We start from the raw sequence: 27,817 nt of genomic DNA, 5'->3' as shown, positions 1-27,817 counted from the left end.
GAACAATAATTGTATGCTCATCATAAATAAGACTTATGTAGTTTTGAGTTTCTGTATCATTCATTTATACAGTGAATTATAACATAGAAACTTTTCTAGTCTCTAAACCATATCACATTGCATCTGTCTGCTCATTATGATGCAAACACTGAGCTAGCTTCATTTGTGGGGTGAGTATGTAAAGGGTCATGCAGGGACATTGTGTTGTTTTTGCTCAAATGGAACTTGATGCATTATATTTTCTATCATTACATTTAACGAAGAATAGTAAGATTAAGCAGTGTTAAATCCCTGAGAATCATGGAGCTCTTTCTGCTCTGCTTTTTACGGAGCCCCTAAGGGGAACAACGTTTTCTCGTGCTCACGATAAAGTTTAAATGTTCATTAAATGTTAGGCATGTTAGTCCTGTTGAGAAAAAGTATGAGCCTTGGGTGTACAGTATTCATGTGAGCCATAAACGGAATAGCTATGTTCTTCTGTTGGGTTATAAAGTCAACCGCTTTTAAAATCTAGTCAATGATTAAATGGATTTCTGTCAAACATCCAATTTGGAATATTAATTTCCCCCTCAATTTGAATTGTAATAGCTCTGGTGATCCCCGGACATCTTATCTAGTGTTATCAAAAAGGCATCACTTTGTCTACTTATTTAGTCATTTGACCAAATACTTGCCAAACTAATAACAATCCCAACAGCGTCATCTAAATGAATAACTAAACAATTGCACTTGCTGGTTAGTTGAGTTTATAATGAGCATTTAGGACAGTCTCTCAGCCAGAGTACATCAACAATTTGTGAAAAGTCAAGTGGCCATTAGAGGAGACTGTGTTGAGAATTTAAATCTCCGCAGAATCCTTTTACTTGTCTTACCCCACTTGTTTAACACATGAAACGATCTCATCCCCCGTCTGTTCCTGCAGATGATTCTGTATTTTTCATTCTCATCCTCTTCGACTGTCAGTCTCAATTACTTTTGTTAGGTTCAGTTCCCACCCCCGTTCTGCTTCCACAAAACTAAACATGTGCACACATTAGCAGAAAAGTTTTCATCTCCTTGTCTTGTTTTTCAAGGTCTTGGCGAGAACGAAGAAAAGCCCCAGAGGAATATCATGGCGACGTGTGCTGAAATTTTAATCGGGAGGAAATGGGGCGGCACAATCTTGCTTCTTCTTAGTATACATTTGCACAGATGGACTCTTGCTGCTTGTCAGGTCCTTGTATGACACATTGAGGGCGTCTGCCTGTGACAGAAAGAGGAGAATAGAAGTGGTGAAGGGAGGGGGGGGAGACAGGTGAGGAGAAGGGGGAAAGAGGAGAGAGCTGAATGAATTATTCTCCTATACAGCATCTATGTGAGAGCAGCAAGGAGATGGAATAATAAGTCAATACATACAGGTGGAAACAGGTGTCCACGCTTCCCCCTGTATCAGGTGGCAGCTGGCCAGTTATATATTCTAAGGTGGATTGATGTCAATTTGCATTTTTGTGTGGATTTTAAGTGTTAAAATTCAAATATTTAAGCCAATGCAGTCTGATTATGCACACGAGTCCCCACAACTTTGCAGTTTGAAAAGAGATGTGTCGCATCAACATGTTGCTTATTACTGAATCCCTTTACCTGACCTTTACCTTAACTTAACCTAACCCTTAACAAAACATGAACTCTTGATCTGTTGTGAGAACGGGACAAAATGTCCCCACTTTCCAACTCGTCTCTATCAGGAACCAACCAATCAATCACATTTGACCTAAATAGCCCAATATCAGCAATAAGACAATTGTTTCAGGTGTGCATCATACGGCACCCTCTGTCCTTGCGGCAGAGACCTCCTTAGCGTATAAGGAAATATTCCCAAAGAGAATCTAAAAGGGAAAACATTGTAGAAACTTTGGGGAGAGCAACAGTGGACGGGTCCCTATCCAATGATAGACAGACATGCAAAAGATGACAGTGTATAGATTTAAAAAGACAATGCATTTAGAACACAGACAATCCAAATGATTAAAATGACAATGTGAATGTATAGTAAAATAGATTGATGGATGTCAACAATCTTCCAGTTGCCGCCAAAAGTAAAAAATTGGTCATCGGAAATATTGAATAACAACACCGTAACACACATACCAAAAGTCCTCAACCAAATGTGTGTGTATATAGATCAGTTTTTTATTTGGTGTCATATTCTTCTAAGCCCGCAGTCTAATTAATAATTCACTGTATTTCTCAGTAGTGTCATTTGTATTTAAAGTGTTTCGCTAATTTCCTCCTCCCAGCGAGCTCATTATTGCTCCATTGTGCTGTGATCCTGTAACTCACAATGCAGAGTCACTGAAAGTCACTCGGTGTGTAGAATGACTAAATGGAAGAAGAAGCATCCTCTGTCTCTGTATGCGGAGCTGCAGCGTCTCTGTATGTGTGTGGTTGTGTATATAAGGCCTCCGCGGGGTTCTGCGTCATCACATTGATATTCTCCTCACAGGATATTCAAGCATGAAATAGAAGTGCACACTTTCTGTGGATAAACTCTCAGCACAGCGCTGTTGGAAGTGAGAGTTTGATGTTCTGGAGAAATCTCTTTGCTGACACTGATTCTGACAGGGGGCCAGGAAGAAAACCTTATTGTGTGTGCTGCACTGTTGTATAACTCTGCGAGTGTTCCTAAAGATGCACACCTGTGGTTTAGCAAATTAGAGCGCATTAAGAACACATTTTGAATAATTGACATCACTTTTGACCATTTCTCAGTGTGTTGTACAAGTTGAAGGTTTATTGACAGTGGCCAAAAGCCTTAGGCTCAGTGGCGGCGCCAGGGTATGGCTGGGGTAGGCTACAGCCATACCAAGTAATGGCTTAGCCCCACCATGAACAATTATGTTAAAGTAAGCAAATTAAATTAAATAATAAGCAAAATGCTAAATTTTGAGAAAACAACTTGCGAAAATATACGGGTCTTGTCCACAACACACAAACTGATCCTGCTGTAAGTGCACGTTACTGACGCAATATGGTTGAGACCATTCGGCTTTATGCTAGAAGAGGGGTGCAAGGAATAGTCTAAGTAGTGGGGGAGTTTTATACACTAAAGGTGTGAAAATTCTCTGAATTTTCGAGCCTCCGAATGCAATTTGAATAGACCTACAGCCAATCAGAGCAACAAAACGTTGGGTCTGCGACATGCATTACTGATGAGATCAGTCGGAACCGCCATTCAGTATCCCCATTGGATCTTCAACGTGTACTGTCATACGTCACGTTCACAGTGATCCCTTTTTATTTACTACAAGACAAATGTGCCGTTTTATTTCATACAGTTCCATTTTGATTGAGACAGGGAAATAATCTAAACCTCACGCGTGGCGTTTCACTGTTAAGGGGGGCGATATAGCGTGTATGTAATTACATTGCAAATACTGACTTGAGCCCCACCTGTATGGGTTAGCCCTACCATAGATTACCCAACACAAATACTCTGGCGCCGCCACTGCTTAGGCTGTAGGAGAAATCCAATTCATCTGGCTGTTCCCTCGTTGATTTAGCATTACTAAGCTAATTTCTAGCTGTTCAGTTTTGTAGCTATAAATACCCAAATAAATCTTGGTAATGGAAAAGTTAATGTGAAACAGAGACTTGGAAGCTTGCTCGAGGAAATGTATCAAGCACATTTTACGAGTTAGTGGAACATTTTCAAAAACCCTCCCTTCTGGTGCATTTATAGACACTTTGACATTTGAGAGTTTTGAGATATGGCCAAAGTTTGATGGACCTTTTCATGTCGTCTCATTGTTTTGCCTGGGGTTTGATTTCCTCTGGAATTTGCATTTCTATGCAGTTGACTTTCAAATATCAGATGCCAAAGGGTCCTTAAAAGCACTAACTTTTTTAAATGGATCCATTATAACCACAATGATCATCTTAAAGTTGGTGAATGTGATGGACTGTCTGCTACAACAAGTACAGTATATCCGTGTTTGACAGCAATAATGACTGGCTTTCTCCTTGCTTGTGTGTTTCCACAGGCGGTTAATCGGGCGGGGAAGGATGCTCATGTGATACGTGATGGCGTGCAGAGGATAGACTGGCATAACTATGAAGCAATCAAAATAGATTTATCTCGATCTGGTAAGTCCCAAACCTCCTCCTAGTCGCTCCCCAAAGATGATCCCTCATAGATAGAGGAACGCATGACACTGTTAGGAAAAAATCCCATATTTTGAAGAAAGGTCCACACATTCATATGCTTATATCTAGATGAACTGTTCTTCTCAAACACACCATGCAATTCCATCTCTGAGTCTTATTGCTCTCCAGCTCTGCAGCAGCGGTGTGAATCTGCTTTTAATGCATTTCTGCTGTCATAAATATAGTTTATATCTGCTACAATCATCACCAACTCAGTTTTATATGCTGTTCAGGGAAATCAACCTCTATACGAAAAGTGTAAACTAGTTGGAATGGGTTATTCCTTCCTGAAATGAGTTGTTAAAGGCCTAAGGTTATCTTCCACACTTGTTTTAGGAGGAAATTTATATTTTCTGCTTAATAAAACATGTATTTATTTTAATGATAAAGGTATTTTTAATTTTTACTGGATATTTACTGCTGCCTGATTCTTTTTAAATCAAATATGTGTTTCCCCCATGTAAAAATAGGCCTGAGAATAATTTGTATTTTCATCTGATCTCTGTTGACTGTAAAGATCAGGGTTTTTGTTTGATAAAACTCCAAACCTTGAGGCGCAATACTTTAAACACTAGAAAACTACTTTCAACACTGTGCCAGACATTATTTTTGATGTTTGAATATTGCATTATCTTATCCTAACGAAAGTAGGTTACCTACGTTTTTTTACGCCTTTTTGCCTATGAAGCCACAAAGGTTGATAACATTTAGAAAGGTATGCAGACTTTTGATACAATATGACCGTACTTCAGTGTGGTGTATTTAATAAATGGAGGTGTTCTGTAATCTGTTTGATCAGGTAATGGTGAACAGGGGAGAGCGTTCCCTCTCACGGACGCTGACAGAGTCGACCAGGCCTACAGGGAGAACGGCTTCAACATTTATGTCAGCGACCGGATCTCCCTCAACCGCTCCGTCCCTGACATCCGCAATCCAAAGTGAGTCCTGTATGAGTGTGTCAGTGTGTGTTTGTCTAGAGAGGAATAAGGAATATGGGCGGCGTGTGGCGCAGTGGACTAGTGCGTTGGTGTTGGGATCAGGGGGTCACAGGTTCAAACCCCACTGCAGTCAGCATGTCGTTGTGTCCCTGGGCAAGACACTTCACCCCAAATTGCTTCTGTGGGGATTGTCCACAGTATTGAGTATGTAAGTTGCTTTGGATAAAAGCGTCTAACAAGTGACATGTAATGTAATGTAATACAGTTTAACAATAGCCAGTGACAATGTGTTAAGATAAACACTAAGGTGGGGCCTGTTTGATGATCAGGAGCCAAAGTACACTTTGCTTTGACACTTCAAAAAAAGCTTTGACACTTCAAAAAAAGGTTCATACATTTTTTTATTTTCATAATTTCAGCACAACTTTTACTAGACTGGTCTGATTTTAAAATAAAGTCAAAATATAAAGTTATTTCATAAATTAAGTGACTTCAATGGTGTTGGCAACATTTATTATTCATTTGACTAATTTATTATGTATTAAAAAAACGTAAGTGTATTACAGCTGGCAGTATTAATCAAATGCCATAATGCAACAACAGTGATTAATGAACTCTATCTATTGTTAGAATTTGTTTTTTTTTTTACTTGATTTTGAATTTTTTATGACTAAAGGTGATTTTTTTTTGACTCAATAAATTATAAAATAAAGGGCTGTTCCATATGAGCCATGTTGGTGTTGTGATGCCATTTCAAAGTGCCACATCAGTCATTTGTATAGACTGTGCAATGGTGACCAGATGAAAAGCACTTCCTTTAAGAATGTCCCCGTGAAGCGCCAAGTAACCTCAGGCTAAACTGCCGTTTTTTGAAGAAGAAATAAATCTCCTGTGTTTGTATGAGCAGTTTCATCTGAATGGGGGCAGGAACGGGCCGCAGAGGGCTGAGCGTGTGCAGCTTTTCATTCCAGCCAACCACTGCAGCAGGTTATTTCACAGATTGGCACTCCATCAACCGGAAAGGAAAAATGAATCACCTGGTGGAGCCTTTGGTTGGATTGAAAACCTGCTGACTCCCGGTCCTTCCTGACAGATGGTTGTTGTTCTCAAAAAATAAGGTTGACTATTAGACGAGAGGCCAGATGTAGAGCATGACTGTGATGTCTGTTTTCGAGGGAAGAAGAAAGAAAGACAGCAATTAGCTGATACAATCCTGAGCTTCCTGATGATTTAAGAGAAAGCTGTGGATCTCTACATTTGGATTGTAGGAGTGAAATGTGGATCTGACTGCCTGAGTGAGTGTGTTATTATGTTACAGTGTTACAAGGCAAAATGTAAGGCGAAATGACTTGTTTTGGTTTGAGAATTGTCTTGAAAGGATTTTAACCTGCTCAAGTCCATAGTCAATACTTTATAACCTTAAGATAGACACAAATGTGACTTGCCATCCAGGCATTAAATCACAAAATATTACAAATGTGAAATAAATACTGAATGAAAAACTAAAACACACATGTTTTGCTATCAGTAAATGCTGTGGACCCCCCCCCCCCCCCCCCCCCCCCAACCTTCTGCTGGGATGTGATGAAGGTGCCCATTAGGTCACTTCTGCCTGAACACCAAAGCCTTCTTATAGCACCGTTAACTTTCCTTTTGGATCCGTCCCAACTCATTACAACAGGCAATAATAGGAACAATTGTCCAGTGTATTCACAGGAGACATGTATAGCTTTACACTGACAGCAGCTGATAACACACAACACAACACCTACTGTATGCTCGTATAAGCCATGCTCCTGACAGCAATTAACAGCGTCATTGATGTCCCCCTCTGCTGCAAGGTGTGAAGAACAGATAGACTTCTGCTCTGTTGCTCTTCAGAAGCTTTTATTCTGACTGCAGGGGGGCTGAGGTTATATTTGGAGTGTGATTTCCTGAGGAAGAAGAGGAGCTAGGAGAAGATCGGAAAGTGTATTGTTTTGTTTATTGTATGTATTTGTTGGCCTCTGTCCATAGACATTTTAAATCTTACCAGTATTTGTCGATATTCCAAGAAGAGAAGTGTTGATCATTTTGGTGATCCGCTGACACCGATTTTGGTGATCCACTTGTCTAGTACTTTAGAACCACAAGTATGCACTTTATTTACACGCTTTACAACATCAGGAAGATACGTCCCCAGCTGACTCAGAAAGCGACTCAGGTTCTGGTCCAGGCTCTCGTCATCTCACGCCTAGACTACTGCAACTCCCTCCTGGCTGGTCTACCTGCATGTGCCATCCGACCTCTGCAGCTCATCCAGAATGCAGCGGCTCGTCTGGTCTTCAACCTTCCTAAATGTTCCCACACCACTCCGCTCCTCCGCTCCCTTCACTGGCTTACAGTAACTGCTAGAATCCACTTCAAGACACTGGTACTTGCTTACCATGCTGCGAATGGATCTGGCCCTTCCTACATCCAGGACATGGTTAAACCGTACACCCCAGCGCGTGCACTACGCTCTGCATCAGCCAAACGACTCGCTGCACCCTCGCTGCGAGGGGGACCCAAGTTCCCATCGGCGAAAACACGTGGGTTTGCTGTCCTGGCTCCAAGATGGTGGAATGAGCTCCCCATTGACATCAGGACGGCAGATAGCTTGCACATCTTCCGGCGCAAACTGAAAACTCATCTCTTTCGACTCCACTTCGAGCGTTAGAACTATTAACGAAAGCACTTTTATACTAATAAAGGACTGGCTTACCTAAAGCCAGTTGAGTAGCACTTGAAATGTTTGGCTCTATGAAACCTGATGTACTTATATGATTCTGTTTTCTTCAAGGTTGTGTCTTCCTGGTCGAATGTACTTATTGTAAGTCGCTTTGGATAAAAGCGTCAGCTAAATGCAATGTAATGTAATGTAATGTAATGTAATTTATAAAGCCTCTTTCATACAACAAGTCCAGCTTTGGAGGAAGGAAATAGACATACAATGAACATAAACACAGGAAATAAATGATATAGTACACATACATTTAATACAATTGGATGAAATGGAACACATAATGTAAGATGGAAAATAAAACTCACTAAACAATAATAATTTGTAATCAAAACACAACATAGAAAGAACAAACATAAGTTGCTAAACTTCAGCATATCAACACCTAAGAGGCCTAAAGGCTGCTAATTTATTTGTTGTCTTGGGGCATGGATGAGGCATTCATTAAGTTCAACATTTACCAGAATAAAGTGTGTTGAATAACAGTCTTTAGAGACATGATGAGCCATATGAACCTGTTAATACTGTACAGCCTGCTGCGTTTCTCTCAGCTCTTCTCTGACTCATTAAAGTAGAACATACTGGAAATAAACACAACAGCAAACACTATAAATATCAACTGCTAAACAGAATCAGACCCTGCTGACCTGATACGTGTCAGGAATCCAGAAGCTTCTTTCGCAGTCACAGTGTAAGACAACACTTATGAAGCGTTTTCCATCCTAAAGTCATCCTAACACTCTTGATCAACGCTGCAAAACAAACTGCACCCAATTCTTTCAAATTATTTAAAACATTTGTTCATGTTCAAAGCTGTAAAGGGAGCAGAGCTTTTGGCGATGGAGCAATGCAGCTGTGGCATAAAATGTGAGACTTTATGATTTCCAAGCCTTCTGGACAGCAGCGTTATTTGTACATTTATCATTCCCTTCCTCTTAGCCCACAGAGCACTAAAGTTAACAGAGGATCCAGAAGAGCCCAGACATGAGAAATACCAGGTCATAAAGATTGAAATTATCCTAGGCTGTTTATGATAATGGTGATTTTACAGTTTGAGCTACAGCATATATCACTTTTCAAGGAAATATAGATCCATTTACGTTTGATTCTGATCACTAACACTGTTATTTGGTGGTGTATTGTTTGGGGTTGCAACAACAAAGCCGTTTGAATGTAATTAAATGAAACACAACATTGCGAGTACCAATTATTAATGACTGGAAACGATCCACATTTGAATCCTTTAAAAGGAACAGCTGTCAGTGCAACAATTGTAAGCCTTGAATAGATGCATCATAATCTATGCTTTGTGATTGTGTCGTTGTGTAACTCTGTTGAAAGTGTGTTACGCAACCATGGTTATCATCTCTAATGATAGGGCTTAATAAGCACATTCTTGGGTTTATGGGATCATTTGCGGCTTATTTTTTGGCAACATCTTTAATTAAAAGCAAGCTCTTGGCTCAATCATGCACGGACCAATGAAACAGGGTCAATGTTTGACCTGACATGCGGAGGAGGGCTGTTGTGTCGAAGCCTGAAATCCCTCTAAACAAGAGCACATAAATTGCATGTCTGGGACGCTCTGAACCTCAGAGGTCCTTTACGCTTTACACAGGAAATACAAAGACTTTGGGCAGAGCACAGGGTGGTGGGGGGGGGGGGGGGGAACAGGTGTGTCTCTTTGTTAGGTCGAAGAGACAGCAGAGTGACGTCTGTCTGACAACATGGTGCCACAACAGTGCTCAGTAGGCCAGTACCTCCCAGCAGCATTCATTCATTCATTTCACTCTCACTCACTGTCTGAAGGGTGTGATAGAGAGACAGACAGAAGGATAAAGAGGAAGAAAGACAGAGGTGGAGTTTGAGGCAGCCAGACAGGCCTGAGAGACTCGAAGATAATTACTGTCTATACAGATTCTTACTCAACTACTCGGAGAGAGAGAAAGACAACAGAATGGGAGGGAAGGTCAAGCCAGCAGGTGGAACGCTTCATTACGTCTTATTAAAGGGTTGATCAGGTTGGGCTGAGAGCACGGAAGAAAAAGGCCAGTGTTCCTGGTTCCACAAGATGTCCCACCCTGCTCTCGATTAGCATTTGAACATCTAAATTAAACTGAATATCTCCATGAATCTATATGGCCAAACACTTACTTACATTAAGTCTGAGCATAACCAGCTTTTGTTTATTAGCTATTCATTGATTTATTTCCTCCACTTGATCCAAAAGCAACACTGTTTAAACTGTACATACAAAAAAAAGAAAATAATTTTAATATGTTATCAGTTTCTGTTGTTGTGTATGGTGCATGTTGTCCTAAAATCCGGAGCTAAAGACAAATTACAATTTTTGCAAATATGATAGACTTTAAGTTCTAAACAAGAGGACATACCTATCATTTTATGTTAGCATCATAGCTAAGGCTTGATGATAATCAGAAGTACAGTGCAGTAAAACATGAAAGTTAAATAGTTTTCTCATAACTATATAAACTTAGTGTCTCATGTAAAAACTATCCTGGGATACATTAATAAATAAGAGTTGTTGGTGAAGATGAAAATGAAATCCTTAAATTATTTGGGAGTGTTGCTAAGTGTTCTAAATCTTATAGGAACACGTGCAATAGGTTTTAATATTTCACTCTAGACCAAAATGTTGGACCCACTAGCATGTCTAAAAAAGTTATTATTTAAACAGGCATGACACACTTTGGTCTATGCACATCTCTAATTTCTTTCTCTGGCTTTGTGTGTTTGTGTAGCTGTATAAAGAAGCTGTATGCAGACACGCTGCCCAACACCAGCATCATCATCCCGTTCCATAACGAAGGCTGGTCGTCGCTGCTGAGGACCGTTCACAGCGTGCTCAACCGCTCTCCTCCACAGCTCATCGCAGAGATCATCCTGGTCGACGACTTCAGCGACAAAGGTACCGTGACTCTCAACACACACACACACACACACACACACACACACACACACACACACACACACACACACACACACACACACACACACACACACACACACACACACACACACACACACACACACACACACACACACACACACACACACACACAGTGGTGAGTCAGTGTTTCAGGAATGTAGCTCACCGGCCCAGCTGGTCATTTATTAACAAAACCAGAAAGCTCTTGTGTTGAGTGTGTGTAGATGTGTGCCTGCCCCTTAATTTTTTCTGAGGGCAATCCGCAGTATTTACTAATGAATTGACACCGGATAGTCACTGCTACTAACTTCCTGTCTTTATGGAAGGTTTAAAAAACACATTATATTTGTATGGATCATGTCTTCCTGTTAATCTAACCAGCCTCCTCACTGCTGCAGGAGGGAGTGTGTTTGGAGCTAAAGACTGCAGTGACCTCTGAACAGATGGTGATGATGAGGGCAATATGTGACCCTGCCAGTGTTAGCGAGGTTAGAAAATAAATCCCCTTTCTGATTGGTGCCCTCACACAAGCGGCTAAATCAGTTTAAACTCTGGAGTTAATGTACAACTTTGAACCCTTGAATATTAAATCGTGGGACAAGTGCAATATTATCGCCCGGGTCTGAGTGTAGGAGGGGACGAGATATTCATCATTATGCCTGGTTCATAGCCACAGTGTGACGCATCATTTCCTGCTCACTTTTCCATTTCCTTTGATACTAAATATTGCGCTTACAGTAATATACATAGTTGAGTTAGAGGAAAGAAGAAAGGATATGAGGGATATTTTTATTGGACATTCAGAGCCAATAAAAACAGATCAGCCAATCGCAGAGACACAGATAAGAGATGAAGAATCAGAAAGCATATCAGCAGAGCTGCACAATGCATCTTCAGCAAAAGGGAGATGGTGCATTTGTTAACAATGAATCAGTATAATAATAGTTATCAAATAATAAAATACTGTGTTGAAGCAGTTGTTATGATTGCAACAATCTCACTATTTGAGTCATTATTCAACTGGCAATGGTGAATTGTAACAATATATCTCAAAATGTGACACATTTTGCATTCACATCTTTATGTTTTGTACAGAGAATAACATTTATCTTTTAAGAAGTTACAAAAGAGGCATGTGGACAGGAATAATGTTCCCTGGTCATTTGTCTCTGTCACAAACAGGAAGGATACTTTATTATTTATACAGATTGAAAAGAGGAGTTATAGCAGACTGTGCCTGGGTTTATTTTGTAGCTGCCTGGGGTCATTAGCATCATGTGATTTAATCAAGGACACTGTACAGCCTGCACTCTGGCATGGCACCCCTCTAATGGGAGGCTGCAGATTTATCAATATATCTGTGCTGCTGCTTCGCATGCCTGCAGGGGTTTAATGAAGTGAAGGGCAAGCTTGCATTCAGTACAAAGCAGCTGTGGACAGCATATTAATGTATTCATGAATGCAGACTTATTTACCAATGAAATGATTGTTTTGTGAAGATATTTTCCTAGACATCATTAAGGATTATTGCTCTGTTTTTGTACATTTGATCCAAGTATTAGAGGTCACCTATTAAGCAAAATCCACTTGTTCATGTCTTTTATACATAACCATGTGTCCCCCCCCTCTGTGTAAAGAGATTCTGGAAGTTTCAGGAAAAAAGATTTTCTCACTTTTTGTCCTGATCCATTTCTATAAAAACCTGTCTGAAAATGAGCTGATCAGATTGTGCCCACTTTATGATGTCATAACAATGTTTTGGCTTGTGTAACCATTAGCCAATAACCAACCAAGGTAACCCCCCCCCACCTTATCACCTGAATCTCCTCCTCGAGCACCATGTGTTCTTTTTAACCAAATATCTCTCAGAGGGGCGTGGGGAGGGGCTCCTTATTTTCATCTAAAGTAACAGACAGAGAATCAGCACTTTTGAAACAGGGCTGAAACAGAGGGGTTTATGGGTAATGCTACAATGCATGATCTGTTTGGTATTTTGAGCCAAACCCTTCAGAGACATGTTTTGTATATATCTGAGATCTATAATATATTGATGAAAAACAGTATAACAGGGAACCTTTAAGTCTTCTAAATACCAAACCAGCCAACACAAGTTGTATGCAGTTGCGCCTGACAGTGACACGGTTTAAAGATGACAGTTTCTCGTTGCAAAGGTGAATAAACAATTTCCAGAAAGGCAACAAAAAATCCTCCTATTTTGCTGCCTCCTTTGAATGAGCCTCCATGAGAAATAGCTCATGTTTCTCAAACACTCTGCGGCAGCATGCTAGCCGACAGTAATACTGATGCCCTGTTGCATGAATTGATGCTGTTTTGTTTTGGTACCTCACAGCCGACACGAAGAAGATAAACAATTGATGAGATGCTTTTTTAGAGTGCGGTTGTATTTTTACGAGGTGCTAATTAGTACCCAGATTCTATTTGGTGTAATTATAGCCCCGCTGCGGAGAGGCTTTGCAGGAACAGCCTCCTCTTCTCTCCTTTCTATAATTATAATTAATACAACTATTTCTATTTGACTCCAAGCATACCTGATTATTTAAATATGCCTGCATGTTTGCTGTAATCCACTTTTAATCAAGAAGAACACTTTCCTCTTTGGTGTTCAGGTACATTTATGAATTTATTTATTATTATTTCACCTATTATGCAAAATCCACTTGTTTGTCTTTTATATATAAACATGTGTCCCCTCTGTGTAAAGAGAGGGGACCCCCCCCCCTACATTATCACCTGAATCTCCTCCTAGAGCACCATTGTGTTATTTGTAACCAAATATCTCTCAGAGGGGCGTGGGGAGTGGCTCCTTATTTTCATCTAAAGTAACGGACAGAGAATCAGCCCTTTTGAAACAGGGCTGAAACAGAGGGGATTATGGGTAATGCTACAATGCACGATCTGTTTGGTATTTCAAGCCAAACACTTCAGAGACATGTTTTGTATATATCTGAGACCTATTATATATTTATGAAAAAGTGTATAATAGGGCACCTTTAATTTCAAACCATGTTTCCCTTCTCATGTTATCAAGACTGCGCAAAGTGTGGACCCATGCTGAAGCTGTGGTGTGTTTTTAAGTAAACAGTATATCTAAGAAACACAACAAGCAGGAAAGCAAAGTGTGAGCTGTGAGAACTTTGATCTCGCTCTTAGTTTGGAATGGTTGGACGTCGAGGATCATCAGATAGCAGGCAGGGGTCAGATGGCTTTCACTGGGAGTCTCTATATTTGTTTACTCCCCGCTGCGCTCTGCTTCTCGAAAGCTTTTCACTCTGCAGACTGCAGTGTGTGCTGTTTTTAAAAAGCTCTGCTTCTGAAAAGCTCCTGCTCCTTGAAAGGAAAAGGTCTCTAAAGTTCTAAAGAAATGGTTTGAAATTGAAAAATGGAATTTATAAATGAGATTTCTGTGGAGCAATGGTCACTTTAAATACTAAATGTTTTTCTTTTGCCTGGTGCTTTGCCCATTTGGATACAGTTACATTAATAATAGAATAGATGAATAATGTTTAATACAAATAACTCCCCCTACATTTCCTTACAGTCTAATATTATACAAATGTTTCAACGGCTTCATTACGCTCTTTGTTCATAAGCTTATGTTCGTTTTTGAGGGACTGCCAATAAATAACAATTTGTTAAATGTATCCATGAGTGATATTTCTGATCCTACTAGCTGTCTAGTGTGCAAAAGAACTGAAGTTACATCAATATTTACATCCATATTCATCTGTTTTTCAATCATCTTGTCAATGAACAATGCTGTCTATCCATCCTTGCTTTCTGTGTTCATTCCCTTCTTGCTCTACCTTGCCCACACTCACCTCAGTATTGTCGGAGCAGTTCATTCAGGCAGAGACACTGACTCACAGAGAACATGCAGACACTGAAACCTGCTGTTTTCATCTCCTCTATTTCCCTCATCTTCTTCCATGTCTCATTTATTTCCTCCTGTCCTCCTGCCGCCCTTCTCTTTCTCTTCATCTCTCTTTTGTTGTCTGAACTGTTTCATTCCTTATGTCTCTATTTTTTACATTTCCTTTTTACCCCATTTGAATTGATATACAGTATTTGTGTCCATTGTTTATCATTCTTTATATTTTACATTCTTTGCCAAGTATATTTCCTTTCTATTTTCTTTTATCTACTCTGTTTCCCCATAACACGTCTTTTTCATAGCCGACTTGTCTCCTCTCAAAAAGAACAGTTATCTGGTCCCACGTTTCAAAGATCTGATAACAGTATATTGGCAAAACAAATACTTATAACCCCATCAAATCTAGTTTTTAAAGACGCGTTAGGATGTCATTTTAAAATAATACATGTGTCATTGCTCTCTAATGGGCAGACTACTGTATGTAATAAAGACTTTGCTTGAACCAATCCAAATTCTCCAGTATTTTAACATGGCTCCATCTTTTGTTTCCTCAAAAACCCAAACTAACCTTTTACCATGCAGTTACAACAACAAGTTGGCAGGAATCCAGCAGCTCACAGCAAAGTGATCCAGGGATCAAGTTGAACAAAGCTAGGTGTGATCTGGTAGATCCATCACCTTGAGTGCTAATCTCTGCTGCTATTGATTTGTAAAAACTTGACAGAGTGTTCGATTGTTGACAACAGTAAATGTCAGGTTTCTGTATGTCAGTCCCTCAGTCAAATAGCAAATGTTGTTTCCTCTTTTTTTTCTATTCTCACTAGGGTTGAACAATTCCGGGAATTTTCAAAGATGGAAACTTTCCATGGGAATAAACGGGAATTAACTGGGAATTTTCTAAATTGAAGGTTGGCTCTTCATAGGGAACTTAGATATAGTAATATCTTGACTAAAACAAACAGATGCCATTCAAGTACACTTGAATATCCATGCCATAGCACACTGCTTACTGCATGGCTATTGAGACCACACAAAGGTTCGCAACAGGCTCACAAATGTGAGAGTGGAAAAACTGGTTGGCATTCGGGCAAACCTAAGGCTCTTTGAGCCGGACACAGAGCCATCCTCAACAAGGCTGGACAGTGACACTGAAGAGGAAGAGTTGGATGTTGATGAGGCCCAGGAAGAGCCCGTTGACTGAAAGGGTTTAGCAAAAATGCAGAGGATTGCTTGAAGGAAGATTTGCTTTTGTTTGATGGAACTTTTTGGAGGGAGAAGGGCTCTTTTCATTTAACATTTTGAATGGGACTTTGTGGGGATTTTTGGATGGGGGTGCATTTTTGTTCATTTTTTAATGAGTGGGGTTGGGGGGGATGAGTAATATTTAACTCAACATTCCTGTTTTCGTTCTTCAATGAAACAAATAATTGTTCAATAGAATAATTAAAACTTGTTCTGTTCTACTTAAAAAATAAATAATCTGTTGAAATATCATGTTTTTTGTTTAATTTTGCATCAAATATTTCCAAAATTCCCCAGCTTAACTTTCCATGGAAACTTTCTGGAAATGTAACGGACACTTTCCGCCCCTTTGCAACCCTAATTCCCACTGACATTCAACAATCATAAAGACCTAAATCCATCATAGAAATGGCAGAGGGACCAATCCTTCCTCCCTCAGTCGCCTCAATAAAAAATAATAGAATGCAGCCACAGGATCTGCTAGGTTTTGAGTATGCGCAATGATTTGAAAAAATAATAGAAATTACTTGCCGTCACCTTGACTTCTTTTGATAAGATAAGTTTCTTCTGCAACCCTCTCATAAATCTCACTATGATGGTAACTCACCATTTGGCTGGTAAACCATTGTATTCTAAATGCAAATCATTACTAGATTTTCTGTGATTGCCCTTCTGTTTAAGATTTTTGGAAAGGAATATTTGATGCCTTACAATATATATTTAAATGTTGAGGGCTCCCAGAGACTCATACCTCAAGAAGAGATGAAACGATTAGAAGAGATTGACTTTATTGATCACAACCTTTATTGATAATGACAGTGTTTGGTATAAACAAGACATTGTACATGTATTACGAATAGAGAATTAACATTAACACTAAATATATAGATATCAAAAGTAGAAACAACCATGAACAGTAATTATACACACATTTTTGATACAAGTTCATCGCTTTATTTTCTCTACTTCTCCCTGCATGTATGCTATCATTCTGTCAATTTTGTAAAGCCGCATAATCTCTGTTGTGGCATGTTTGATATTTGATATATTTAATAATGCTGTGATGATGTAACTGCATTAACATGAGACTCCTGCTTGGACTGATTGTTCAACCTGCTGTCTCAGAGTTTTCAGTTATAACGCTCATTGTCTTTTACTCTTACAGCAGGGTCAAATATGTCTAGATAAGAAACCAATTAAATGCTTTTGCTGTTTTACCTGACATTCCTGAACAACCAAAAAAACACTTTGTCAGCCAAAGGACAGCTTCATATTTTCCTTTCTTATCTCATCTCTCTGGCATGTATTGGGGCTTAGACGTCTTCATAGCAGAGTTTCATTAAACCAGGGACAGTGTGAGCTCAGGTGAATCCATCATGGTTAACTGTGGTGTGTGACAGAGACCATCCCTCTCTGCAGGACCACCGAGCCTCTCAGCAGGACCACCTCCTGTGATGGAAATCTCTTACAGCCTCGAGATTAATTGTCCAATTATTCGGTCACTGACCAGTGCCTGATGGGATCAATTAGACAGCTGTCTTAAAAACAAAATTAGAACATTTCATTTGGGCACAATGGATGTTAACATGCGACCCGTAATATAGGTACAAGTGTGTATCAAGATACTTGTTTTGTTCACAATCATCTTTTTTATATACTTGGTTGCCAATTTGTTGCTATCAATTTGAGAGGATATGACATGTTTTTAATAGCGTTCATCATGTGTTGGCAGGAGAAAAATGGAAGTGTAGATCAGTTTAGAGGCAGGTGATGAATGGGCACGAGAAATAAATGTCATAGAGTGAGAAATGGAGCAATCAAGACGAATGACATTCAGCGAGGGGAGGAGGGGGGAGAGTATGTAACAGTAAGGGGAGGTGGATTGTTAAAAGTGGAATTAAGTAATTTATAACTTTAATAAACTTGTGTCAATAAATAATTTGACATTTATAGGTCAGGCCAGATCAATCCTCTGTTTTAGTCAATGTTCTACTACTTGTCTCATGTGCTGATAAAACCCCACGATTAAAAAAATAAAGCTCTATTAAGCAGTGTTTTGAATATTAAATAGGCTTCTGATCAAATTGAAATTGAAAGTTGTCAGACTGGAACTTTTTCAGGGAAATCATTTCATTTACGGTCACTTGAATATTTTTGCATCAAGATCTGTTCAACTCGTGGCGTTTTTAGTTGTGTCTTCGACCAAAAGTAAGCTTTCTTGACAGTAATTGTAAACGTAGGAAGCTTTTGTAGCTATGTTGGCTTTGCAGAGACAGCTTTTATTTACTATTCACAATTGATGTGCTACAGGTGTGAAATAAAAACTCTGGATAGTGTGAAGACCTAATTTTATAGACATTTCAAGTTCAAATGAGAAAATGCTTTGTCTCTCTAGCAACCACTGACATTTTACCGTTTGTTATGCATGGTAGTTCAGCAAGTAACTCTGCAAATAGTCCCCACATCACTAAGCCTCTGGTAGCGGCTTTTCTGAAATGAGTGGGTGATTGCTTTGCTGTTGTAACTAGGCTGTTGCTATTTGGTTTATTTAACCAAAAACAAACAGAAGATATTTTATTGTGTTTCACATTCATTGTAACTTGTTTTTAATAAAAATAATTCCTTATATGATATTGTGGTATTTATCCTCCTACTCAAATCAGAAAATGCAGTTTTAAAATCTGACTTGACGGGTTGCAGGGCTCAGTGAAAAGAGAGAGATGAAGGTGAAAGCTGAGATGGATAATGACAAGAGTAAGGCAGAGAGACAGATACCCTGCGGACAGAGGCTCCACATGTCTCAATCAAACCAGTCTTACCAGCCCAGCTACAATTCATTATGAGCTCCAGCTGCATGAGAGGAGGGATGGGGGGAGGTCAGCTCACTCTTCATTAGGCTGTAATTGAATTTCCGCAGCCCGCGCAGGAAGGATGTTCGACCCTCGCTCTCCCTGCAGGGGACTGTTGGCTCACTCCGGCTTCCCAACCTCCCTGATACGTTCAAGGTTAGCTCAGCTAATGGGCCGCTTTCTCCACAGACGTCTTCGCTCGCCATCTGTCACCTACATGTCTGACTATGTGTGCACAAATGTACTCTACATGGGTATGAATTTACGCACCATGTCATGATGCTGAAAACGAGTGGAACAAAATACTAAAGGCACTTTTTGCAGTAGAAAAAAAGTGTATTGGTGGATATCTTCAGCATGTGTAAAAGCAGCACACATTTTTTTTTATACATCTGCCCTAATTAATGTATTGCTATTTTCCATATTACACTGTTTTACATTCATATTATGCATTAATACACCACTATTGGTGTACACCCGTACTATACTGGAATTACACCCGTATTTACACATTAATACACTCATATTATCCCCATGTTACACTGTTATAACACCTGTATTACATTGTGATTAGACCCATATTACACCCATGTAACATCAATATTACACTGTTATTATACCCATTTTACACAAGTCATAAAACCTTAAATGTGCCTTTGGGGAGTAATCCCAAACTAATTATTACCAAGGTTGATTGACGTAAAATATGTGCTTATCTGTTCATTGGAATATATCATTTTTTTGTTTTCACACGCTTTGCTTACAATCACAATGAACAACTTTTTTTATTTAAGTGTTTTTCAGATGACATTTTGTTTTTGTGTTCAGGCTCTATTTCTGTATACATACATGATATACTATAAAGGGTGGTTTCACTTATTCTGCAGGGTCATTGTTTCCCTTTTTCTTATTATTAAGTATGTTCAAAGCAGCAGAAAGACGAATATTAAAACTGTTAAACTGCATTAACAACATATTTACCCTCACTCTCCTCTACGTCGCTCTCCAGGCATGTTCAGGCAAAAATGTTGTCTCTTTATTTAATAAAGCTGTGGCTTCAGGCCCATGGAGATTTCACACGAGAGGCAGCACGAAGTCAGCGGAGCATGTTATCGTGTTTTAGCAAGTGTTTGGTTTTTCTCCTCTTTTAATTGGAGTGTACTTTGGAGATGAGAACTGTTCTCCGGGGAGGCTGACTTCATTAGCACCTTGAAGTCCGGGCATGTTAGCGGAAAGTGAGAGATTGAGAGAGAAAGGCATATTGGGAGTGTTACCTTTTATTAAATGCTTGTCAGAAGATATTTAGATATACTATTACAAACTCAGTGCAAAGATATCTAATTGTCCAGCTCCTCTTCCCAGATAAAACGTGTTCGCCTCAATTATTGAAGTACTTTCAACTCGGTGAGAGAGTCCCACAGAAACATTACAAAATAAAACATGCTTTGTTTTTTATGTCTGGTTTCCATAACAAATATTATTATTATTATTAATTGAATTTTAAATTGAGTAGCGGTGGATATCTTATAAGGAGCGCCATTAGCATCTGCATTATTTGAAGTTACTGGCTCCCTGCCAGCTTAATGGGAGCAATCTTGGTACAAAACAATCATAAACTCAAGTAAACCATTAAGCACATGGCGAAAGAGAAGGGACAGAAATGGAATGAGCGATGATTAGAGAAATGGCCAATAAGGGAGGTGTCTGAGATAAATACGTGTAATTATGTTTTAATAGTCTCCCTTGGAGAGCAGAGGTGCCATTTTTGGCTGTTCAGCAAGTTGCAAAAAGCAGCTCTGAAGGATTGATGAATAGTGGCTCAGGAAACATTAGAACATTCCTGGGCCTTAGCTGAATGCACTCATTTTAAGTAGATGGAGACTTTGGAATTGTTCGTATTCATCAGGCTGCAGAATGCCTTGATAAAAACCGCCCCTGAAAATGAGCTTTAATGCACACCAAGCATTCTTCCCCTCTGTCTGTTCCTTCCTTTTCTTCTCTCCTGTTGTTATTATTCTCCTTTCCTTTTACCATCATTGTTCATTCCTACCCTTTCTCCTCCTGTTCGTTGGTATATATTTGATTTAACTTTATTTATTTTTTAAATGTTGACTCGTGTATCTTTAATAATAACATTAAAATAATGAAATTCACAAGGGATTGGTTTATGTGAGTGGGTATTGTGTGCACACTTCTTAAGAACTCTATATAAGCCTTATAACTGTCTAACATGTGGTTTCTCTGATAAAGAATATCTTTAATGCTACAAAAGTACTTGAGTAAGGCTTAGGTTCACAGCCAGGGTCATTCTAAAATAAGTGTGCTTTAATGGAAGAGTGTCTTAACTCAAAGAACAATACCTACTCATCCCAAAACACTCACAACAATTCAACGTTTGAAGTGATAACAAGAAATGTAGGTGATGTGAAAAATAAAATAATAATAATTCAAGGGATACTTATGATTCCAAAACACCCATGAACCAACATACAAGTGATGCCCCCTGCTTTTTTTGGTAAGAAATTAAGATTTCCAATACCGATATTTCTTGTTTCATTTTAAAGCCTGGGAATACGTTTTTACAGTTCAACATGACAGTTCTTCTTTGTATGGGGTCACTTGGACTTTTAAAACTAAAACTTGGTCCATGGGCCAGAGAAGATGTTTTTTTTCCCTTTCATAACAGAAGCTAGATGACAGCATGTGTGAGGAAATACTTGAAATTACTGATCTGAGCTGGCAGGCTGCTCTTGTGACTCGGACAATGACTCTCTCAAGGACTAACAATCCCCACAGGGATATTTTTACAGCAGTCGACAGCAGCAGTACGAGAGCCGCTCGACAGGATGAGGTTTGGAGATTTAGAGTGAACACAACATCAGTGCTGCCGTGTTAACAATGAATAACACTGACTCTTTCTCTGTTTCTGTTACTGCTATGTCTTTATGTAGTCAGTTTTGCCTCTACTTTCCTCTCTCATATCACTGCTTCATTGTATTCTTTATTCGCAAGGTTACCCTCTTCTTAGAACTCTGGACCGAGCATTTTACTAGTTAAGGTCAATGCAGATGCCAACTGTTTATCATCTTTATGATATAAACATAACCTCGAAGCAGTATCTTCCTTCTTGTTAACATGGAAAAACGAGATGCCTGAAATCCTATGCAACTAAAAACGGTTGTTGCATTCGATAACACTTTCATACATAGTGTTTTATTACATTTACGAAAGCAGGAAATTAGTGAAAAACACTGATCATCTTTGAGTGCCTAGACATTAGTCTATTTGCACAACAAACAACATCAGTAAAGTGTTTCAGTCCTCTATCTCAGGATGTTTTTTTGTCTAGCCAGGCAAAATATGTCTACTACTCTAAATCAGTACTCATATCGGTTACAGTCAGAATCACGCTGAAAATAATACAAAATACATACTTCTCATCCAAAATACTGTTTACCCAAAAAGAGAGAAAAAATCATCACTGGCAGTCGTGAATGAAAACAGCAAGTCTCACTCTCACCTTTGTGATCATCAACACATGTTTCTCTTGTGTTGTTAACAGACAGCCCTGAAAGCAACAGCTATACAGTACCTTACCCAACTTGTTAGGACTTAGATATGATTTGGATCAGGAAATATTTGGGTCTCGAACCCAAATGGAAGGACCTTGTTCGAAAATATACAAGACAGTAAAGAGCCATTGATTTCGAAATGCTGATTTTGCTCTGGGTTCTCAACAAGGATCTTGTGTATTGTGTTCTAATGATAAGTGTGGGTTAGGTTTGGCTTTCCCACTGCATTTACGATATGTGGGAGGAGGAAAATGGGCCTTTGTCAAACAAGTTGCAATTGCGTTGGGAAAAGTAATCCTGTGTATTTGTATTCAGTTATTTATGATCACTTTTTGTTCATAGTCATTCATGTTTTTCAAAGCTGATACACTATCAAATTCAAATCCACATATGCACATTAAGTAGCTCTGATAGAGATGTCATTGCTGTGGTGTTAATGTGAAGCAGTATTATGTGTGCCTGTGCTGTAAATGTGTGACAGCGCTTCAAGTCAGAGCCGTGAAATCGCCCGTCCCCCTTCTCTTGCTTATCAAAATGCTGCTTTCATCATTTTATGGTTCTGACGGCAAAGTGCACATCTGTAATACATCTCTTATCATTCCCTCAGTAGTGATTTAAGCTGTGTGTACCCCCCTAGGCTGGCGTATATCATCATATACCCCTCAGCATCTTTTTCTCCTTTTTTAATGACGGTTGCAAAAAAAAGCAGCTTAAAATATTCCCAGCCTGGCACTCGGAAAAAAGGAGAATGTGTGATGGCGTTCACAGGAGCAGCAGGATAATTTGGAGCAATAAATTAGCAGCCTGGCTCTTTGGTGCTGTTCCAACATTACTGGGAAGTAATCCAGCACCTTGGAAAGATGAAATTTGGATGCCATATTGGATCTACTCTAATTTGAGGTTAATTTAATTGAAAATCCCCTTTGCCTCACCTAAAGGAACAAATCTCCAGTAGGGATTAAAGAATTGTATGGAATATGAAAATAAAGCATGTATTTTATGTTATATGCACCTGGTTCTGAACCAAAATATGTCAATGTCTACAAATAGATTACATTATCCTCGTTAAACGTTTGTTGAGGACAGCTGGCCACACTGCGATGCATCTTCTTCTTTGCTCAGTTTTGATGTCTGTGACTGAATTTAAATCAATGGCTCAGAGGAAGTTGCAATGCATTCTTGGAGCAGAAAAATATGTTTGCCTGTTTGGTCAATGGGGTCCTCTGAGCTGACCGCGGCATCAACGGCGCCTGAGCCCTCATCATGTCCAGAAATTCACATTCTAATAATGACTAATGTGTTTGCAGATGTCAGCCTGCACTCATTAGGCTGATTTATAGCCTTGCCAATTTATAGGAAATTAGCAGCGCCATATTCCAATTTATTCAGGTCAAATTAACCATTCATAATTAGACAAGGTAACCTTTCTTCTTGGCTGATAGTGATGTACATGCAAAGCAAATGTTCATTGTTTAATCTGTCATTAGGCAGGTTATGTAAGAATCATCCCATGCAGGGCAAAAGTGAAGCCGGAATCAATCTATTAGTGGTTAATAGCTACTGGGCTGATTAATGGTGGTATCATGCAGGTGAAAGCTCGCCCTTTCCTCTAAAGGTGGCACCGACCCTATGGAGCCTTTCAGCTGCAGCACATATTAATTATGTGGCCAGTTTAATTAGTAATTTGTTGTACAAGAGAAGTCATGCATTTTACTTTACCTTCTTACAATACAAATAAAAAAAACATTCAAAGGACAAAAGATTACACGATAAAAAACAAATATAAGAGGCACATCAAACCAACAAATACTGTATAACAAAACACTTTAAAATGAACAGGGCAGTCAGAGAGTATCTAGTATTGATAATCACTTTTGTACCGTACTACACTAGATTTGAAATCACTCAAGCGTCTATCCTTCCATTTTTCTGACACATATCGAGAGTTGGGTTGTTGTAGCTGTAGTCTAAGCACGTTAGTCCAGGTGCCTTTACCTTGCAACTTGTTTCAGTTGCTCCTGGGGGATCCTGTGGCGTTCCCAAGACAGATGTGATATATAATCCGTACGGTTTGTTCTGGGTCTACCCCGCGGCCTCCAGACAGTTGGATGTGCCTTGAAAACCAAAGAAAGTTGCCCAGAACATTTCTATTGGCAATCAATCAAGTGTAATTGTCTTGTAAGCAAAGGCTTATAGTATAACCTTAAACATTACACAACTATTACACATTACATTACACATGTTCCTGCCCAATCATGGGAATTGGATGTGGGTACAGTTCCTTCAATGTCCATCTTCTATAGATGTAAACACCTTCAAATCAAAGCTCAAAGTCAACCCTCAAGATTTTACTTTCACTTTGGTAAATAATCAATTTGTTTGCAGTTACTTTAACATATGCAACAGTTTTGCTTGAGCAAACCCATTTCAGACAGTTTGCATCCCAAGTAAAGCCTTCAGTATGGGCCAGCAGAGGCCTGTGTGACAGTTAGACGTACAGCCCTCCACTCTCTTGTCTTGATTACTGCCCCTTGCTTATTTGGTTTGCTCTACTTTAATTAAGTCTTGTCAGATCTGGTCTTGCCCAAACACTCCGGTTTGGACTCTCTTGTCCGTAGTAGTCATAGTGGCTTTTGATGTTGTGTGACTTGAGAAGACGGGCTGTCATTTACTCAGGCTCATTAAAGAATAAATGACAGAAAAGACAGGACCTAAGGATTGAGGGAGAGACAGATGTGAGGACCTGCTGGCTTCAGGTTTGTTAGTTTTGGCTGGTCCTGCTGTCTTCAGTGTCTCGGCTGTCCGTTAGAATCAAGAGCGTCTCCCCAGGAGGCAGCTGCTGCCAAACAGCATCAAAACAGAAGGACGAGCTGAGTGACAGAGGGAAGATGAAGAGAAGGAACAAAGGGTGGACAAAAGGAGAGCAGGAATAAAGCAGGAAGGAAACAACAGAGTGCAGAGATAAAGACATTCTGCCTGTTATTTTAACAGTGGCAGTTTATCCTGTGAAGGTGTAAAAGGACTGCTGCCTTTCCTCCATCCTCTCTGATATTCTGAATCCAATTAGTGGATGTGTAAGAGGGGGTTCCTCAGTGACAGAGGCCCATTTGTAAGACCTGCTATCTATCAGGAACACGGACGGGGGTAATATTTTATTAATGTCTGCCTATATTATGAAAATAATGACCCTTTTTGTCAGGCCTTATAAACTCTGGACGCTCACTGGGAAGCCAACGTCACTTCATTTTGTTGAAGTTTAGAGCCTGATGCAAAAAAAGTTAAATATAAATCTGTTTGTATCATAATGGAGTTACAGGGTTATGGCCTCTATTGCATTCCACAATAGGGCCGCCGCTAGTGAAAATGTGTGGGTGGTATCCAGTGACGTGCGGTGAGGTTTATGGCTGGTGAGGCACTGACTCTTTCAGAGTCAGATTTACAAATATTATATTTTGACCTTAATCGAAATATTCGGTTATTTTCAAAAGCTTTTTTAGTCTGATTCTTCGATTAATTTTAAACAGACCGTTCAACAAAAGGATAGGCTACCCAAACTCTAAATATTGGATTGTTCTTTCTTAGTAAGATCCCATTTTCATTACAATTGGGGTCTTACCTTCACTTGAAGATGAAGTCCATGCTATCCTTCTGGACAACAATCTCTATTACTTTTTTGTAGAAGTCCTCCTTATCTTCCTGTAGTTTCAAAAGTCTAGCTTGTTGTTTGTCTACCGTCTCTGCGTAGAATAACAGTAGCAACAAGAACCTGTGGGCTCACTTGCGCCCCCTTCAGTGCGGCAGAGGTTATGGCTGCCTCACCTGGTGCTTTTTTCATTGCCGTTGTATGATGAGACCAGCGAGCCTAAATATCATATATACGTATAAGTTATTTAGAGACTATGGATGGCGAGGATAAATGTAATAAAGGGATCTACAAACATTACATTGGTGACCTACAGCGAGATGGTGCAGGCATGCGCTTAGGGCCCGCTTTCCAGCCAGTTTCTGTGAGGTGACGCATTTTGAGGTGAGGCAGAGCTCATCTGTGCCTCACCTTACCCCACAGTAGCTGGCTTGAGCGCGCTCACAAAATAAGTGCCCGCGCTAAATTAGTGCCCGCGCTCCAGCAAGTTACTGTGGGCTTACGTGAGGCAGAGCTCGTCCCTGCCTCACTTCTCACCGCTACCCGTAGTTGTAGCGGAGCTCGGCAAATTTGCTGATTTTGACTATAAAAAGCGATTGGAATCAAACATAAATCACATTTACAACACAGATCATTGGAGACATTTTATTATTATTTAGTTTTTCTTTAGTTGTTTTTCCGTTACATTGGAGTATGACAGGTGAGGCTCTGCCTCCCCTGACTGCACGTCACTGGTGGTATCTAGCTTTTTAATCAATTTAGCTGCATTGGGTAGTTGGACCCAGGCCACCTCGACCATTAAATCAGCATTTGGAAAAGTATCGCAAAGGTTTGGAAAAGGCCACAACTTCCAGACCATAAAGAGTAATAATGAAGTTTTTAACCCCATTGAAATAAACTATGGGAGGGTTTATCTATTTCAGTTACTGCTATGAACAAGATAACAGTAAAAGCTACACTGCATTTATCCTGCTTATTAGTTTAGGCAGGGCTATAATTGTTTTGATACCATAATTTGCTTAATATAAACATATTTCTAAAAAAATATGTTATATCCCGCAGATTATTGTCAGTTTTCACCAGAATCGGACCCCACTGCAATAATGACAATAATTAAGAATAACTACTGTGTAGAAATAGCCAATATTGTCGCTGATAGTGTAAATTACTTATGTAGGTCAAGTAAAGGCATCAGTATTACATCGAGACTGTTTCATAACCAGTTAAAAGTTCCTTGTCTTAACAGTAATTGGTGTAATGATGTAGAAAATGTATATTATAAAACAAATATCTGTGCACTGAAAGTGACTGAGGAACATGTTTGTGAAGCAGTTTGTATGTGTGATTGAGTGTGAGTCTCTATGGTACACAACAGATTTATTTATATATAAAACAGTTTGTGCTGCAGGAGACAGACCAGTAAGAAACACAATGGAGTCTCTCTGGAGACAAGCTAAGCATAACACTATGGTTGTCGGTTGGGTCTCTGCTTAGGTTGGACAACATGATATCTGGAACCATCCATTGCCAGTTGGTTAGCACCATATGGTATTTTATCAGACTTCCTGCAATAAAGATGGAATTAAATGAAGTGAAACTGAGACTGAAAAACATGCATATGATGGATGCCTATTATTGTTCAGATACCTTTAGACATATGTCACATGAAGCGAGAGAGATACATAATAGTATTGATTCAATTTCAGTTTTGTTGACCTTTTACCAAACCATAATCTTTTATTTTGTCTTTTTAAATCAAGGTTTTATCACACTAATGTTTTACTCCTC

At 39.4% G+C, this 27,817-nt stretch overlaps 1 protein-coding gene across 1 annotated transcript in view; it reads left to right on the top strand.

Annotated features, from left to right (window-relative positions):
* The window catches only part of LOC117560332 (polypeptide N-acetylgalactosaminyltransferase 10-like), a 66,732-nt gene that overhangs the window by 18,219 nt on the left and 20,696 nt on the right, over positions 1-27,817 (top strand). Inside the window, exons 2-4 of the mRNA XM_034237187.1 lie at positions 4,020-4,122; positions 4,982-5,120; positions 10,644-10,810. Of these exons, the coding sequence (XP_034093078.1) occupies positions 4,020-4,122; positions 4,982-5,120; positions 10,644-10,810 (409 nt within the window). The remainder of the gene's footprint in view (positions 1-4,019; positions 4,123-4,981; positions 5,121-10,643; positions 10,811-27,817) is intronic.

Source organism: Gymnodraco acuticeps, unplaced genomic scaffold (genome assembly GCF_902827175.1).
Source record: "Gymnodraco acuticeps unplaced genomic scaffold, fGymAcu1.1, whole genome shotgun sequence".
Classification (NCBI taxonomy): domain Eukaryota; kingdom Metazoa; phylum Chordata; class Actinopteri; order Perciformes; family Bathydraconidae; genus Gymnodraco; species Gymnodraco acuticeps.
Note: the sequence above shows the minus strand (reverse complement) of the source record. Positions and strands in the feature narration are given on the sequence as shown.